Here is a 1,648-nt window from a genome sequence, read left to right on the forward strand (position 1 = left end):
ATCATTCAAGCCCATGGAAACCCTGGCATTCCTCCTCACTGGAAACCTGAAATCAAGCACAACACCCTCAGCCGCACGCTGCGCCCACCCAGCATCGAGCACATTGATTATAACAGTGGAGGAAGGACTTTGCACGGCAACCACGGGATAGTGCTTCAACGTGTTCTGGTTACACCGGCGTACTGGTTGTGTAAGAGCAATTGTGGCCTGTGAGTAGGCCTTAAGCAGGACTTGGTCATCACGCGCATCTGAGGGTGGGCATCTTAGATTGTAAAAGGGAAGCTCAAAATTCGACGGACGTACCTTTGTCACAAAGTTCTATGTTTGTAGTTGCAACTCCAGGCCATGTTAGACGAGGAGTGGAAAGGAGGAATCATGAGTGTGGTAATTGTTCCATATGCTTGTTGATTGAGTTGTCTAGGACGTTCACCTGTTCACTACCACCATAGGTCCAAACATTGCCTTCTTCGCCATGAACAAGCTTTAGACCCGCACCTACAGTGCGGCACTCGCTAACGCTCAGCCGTGCCTCTGGTGCTGGTCACAGCTTGCTGGGGGCAAGCCCCCTGGACCCCCTGGTACACATGTTTAATCCCAGTTTTGGTACACATTTTTTATCCCAGTTCATGTTTAATCCCACTTCTGGTACACATATTTAATCCCACTTTCAGTACACATAGTTAGACTTAAACCTGGACTTATACTACAGTACTCACTTCACTCAGTCATGCCTTGCCAGAGGCAAGTTGTCCCCCCAGCATACATGTCTGTTTCCAGTTAGTGATGTGCCAGGCCTGGCCCAAAGCCAGGCCTTCTTGGGCCATTGTCAAGGCCCAGCAAAGCCCAAAGCAAGGTCGTACCTCACTTTGGAGAGGTACAGTAACCTTGCATGCTCATAATCGTTGCCAGCACCATCCTGGCCGAAGTTTTCTCTGCCATGGCTTCAGGAGAATATGCTGGAACTAAAGTGACTTTGATACTGAACTTCACAGCAGCCTTGAGATGGTGTAAGTACTGGTTAAGACTGATAAATATTGGAATAGAAGAGAAATATTCAACCTCTTCTCTGAAAGTCTGCAAAAGTAGTGAGGTCAGTGATGAGTCCAAGCAAGTGTGAGATGCTTAGATACCTCATATGATGTTTCCAGATGGTATGCCTGAACCTTGATGTCCTAATTGTCCCAATGTGATGAGGAGCAGAGATAGGGGGTGCAGTGTTTGACATGGAGGTGCACTTGTAGAAATTTTGTTGTGGGTTCAAGACTAATTGATTGATTGTATGTGTTTTTTTGACTTTTGCCCATAAGCCAGCCTTGAGCCTTGCAAAAAGCTCAGGCTTGAGTATGGTCAAGCCTGAGCCACCCAAAGTCGGGCCATAGCCATGGCTTTCAGGCCAAGCCGGGCCTGCACATCACTGTAAATTCCAGTTCTGGTACACATCTCTAATCCCTATTTTGATACTTACACTTTATTTCACTTCATTTGAATTTTCAAAGATACACTTTACAGACAGTGCTTTCAGAGTAGGATGGAAAAGTGTGATTTTTTGTAAGCATGTGTGACACATGTAGGTTCCCTTTGAGGAATTGTCTGCCTCACACTGCCTATGCATCTTATCACCCTTCTGCTCAATCCCACATCCCCTAAT

The 1,648-nt window shown here is 46.5% G+C and overlaps 1 protein-coding gene across 1 annotated transcript in view; it reads right to left on the reverse strand.

Moving 5' to 3' along the window:
- Window positions 1–1,054: 1,054 nt before the first annotated feature.
- LACBIDRAFT_336258 (uncharacterized protein) overlaps window positions 1,055–1,648 on the reverse strand; it is a gene marked incomplete at both ends in the record, with an annotated part of 1,403 nt that continues 809 nt past the window's right edge. Inside the window, 2 exons of the mRNA XM_001891200.1 lie at window positions 1,055–1,404; window positions 1,466–1,476. Coding sequence (XP_001891235.1) covers window positions 1,055–1,404; window positions 1,466–1,476 — 361 coding nt within the window. The remainder of the gene's footprint in view (window positions 1,405–1,465; window positions 1,477–1,648) is intronic.

This window comes from Laccaria bicolor, genomic scaffold (genome assembly GCF_000143565.1).
Source record: "Laccaria bicolor S238N-H82 LACBIscaffold_472 genomic scaffold, whole genome shotgun sequence".
Taxonomy (NCBI): domain Eukaryota; kingdom Fungi; phylum Basidiomycota; class Agaricomycetes; order Agaricales; family Hydnangiaceae; genus Laccaria; species Laccaria bicolor.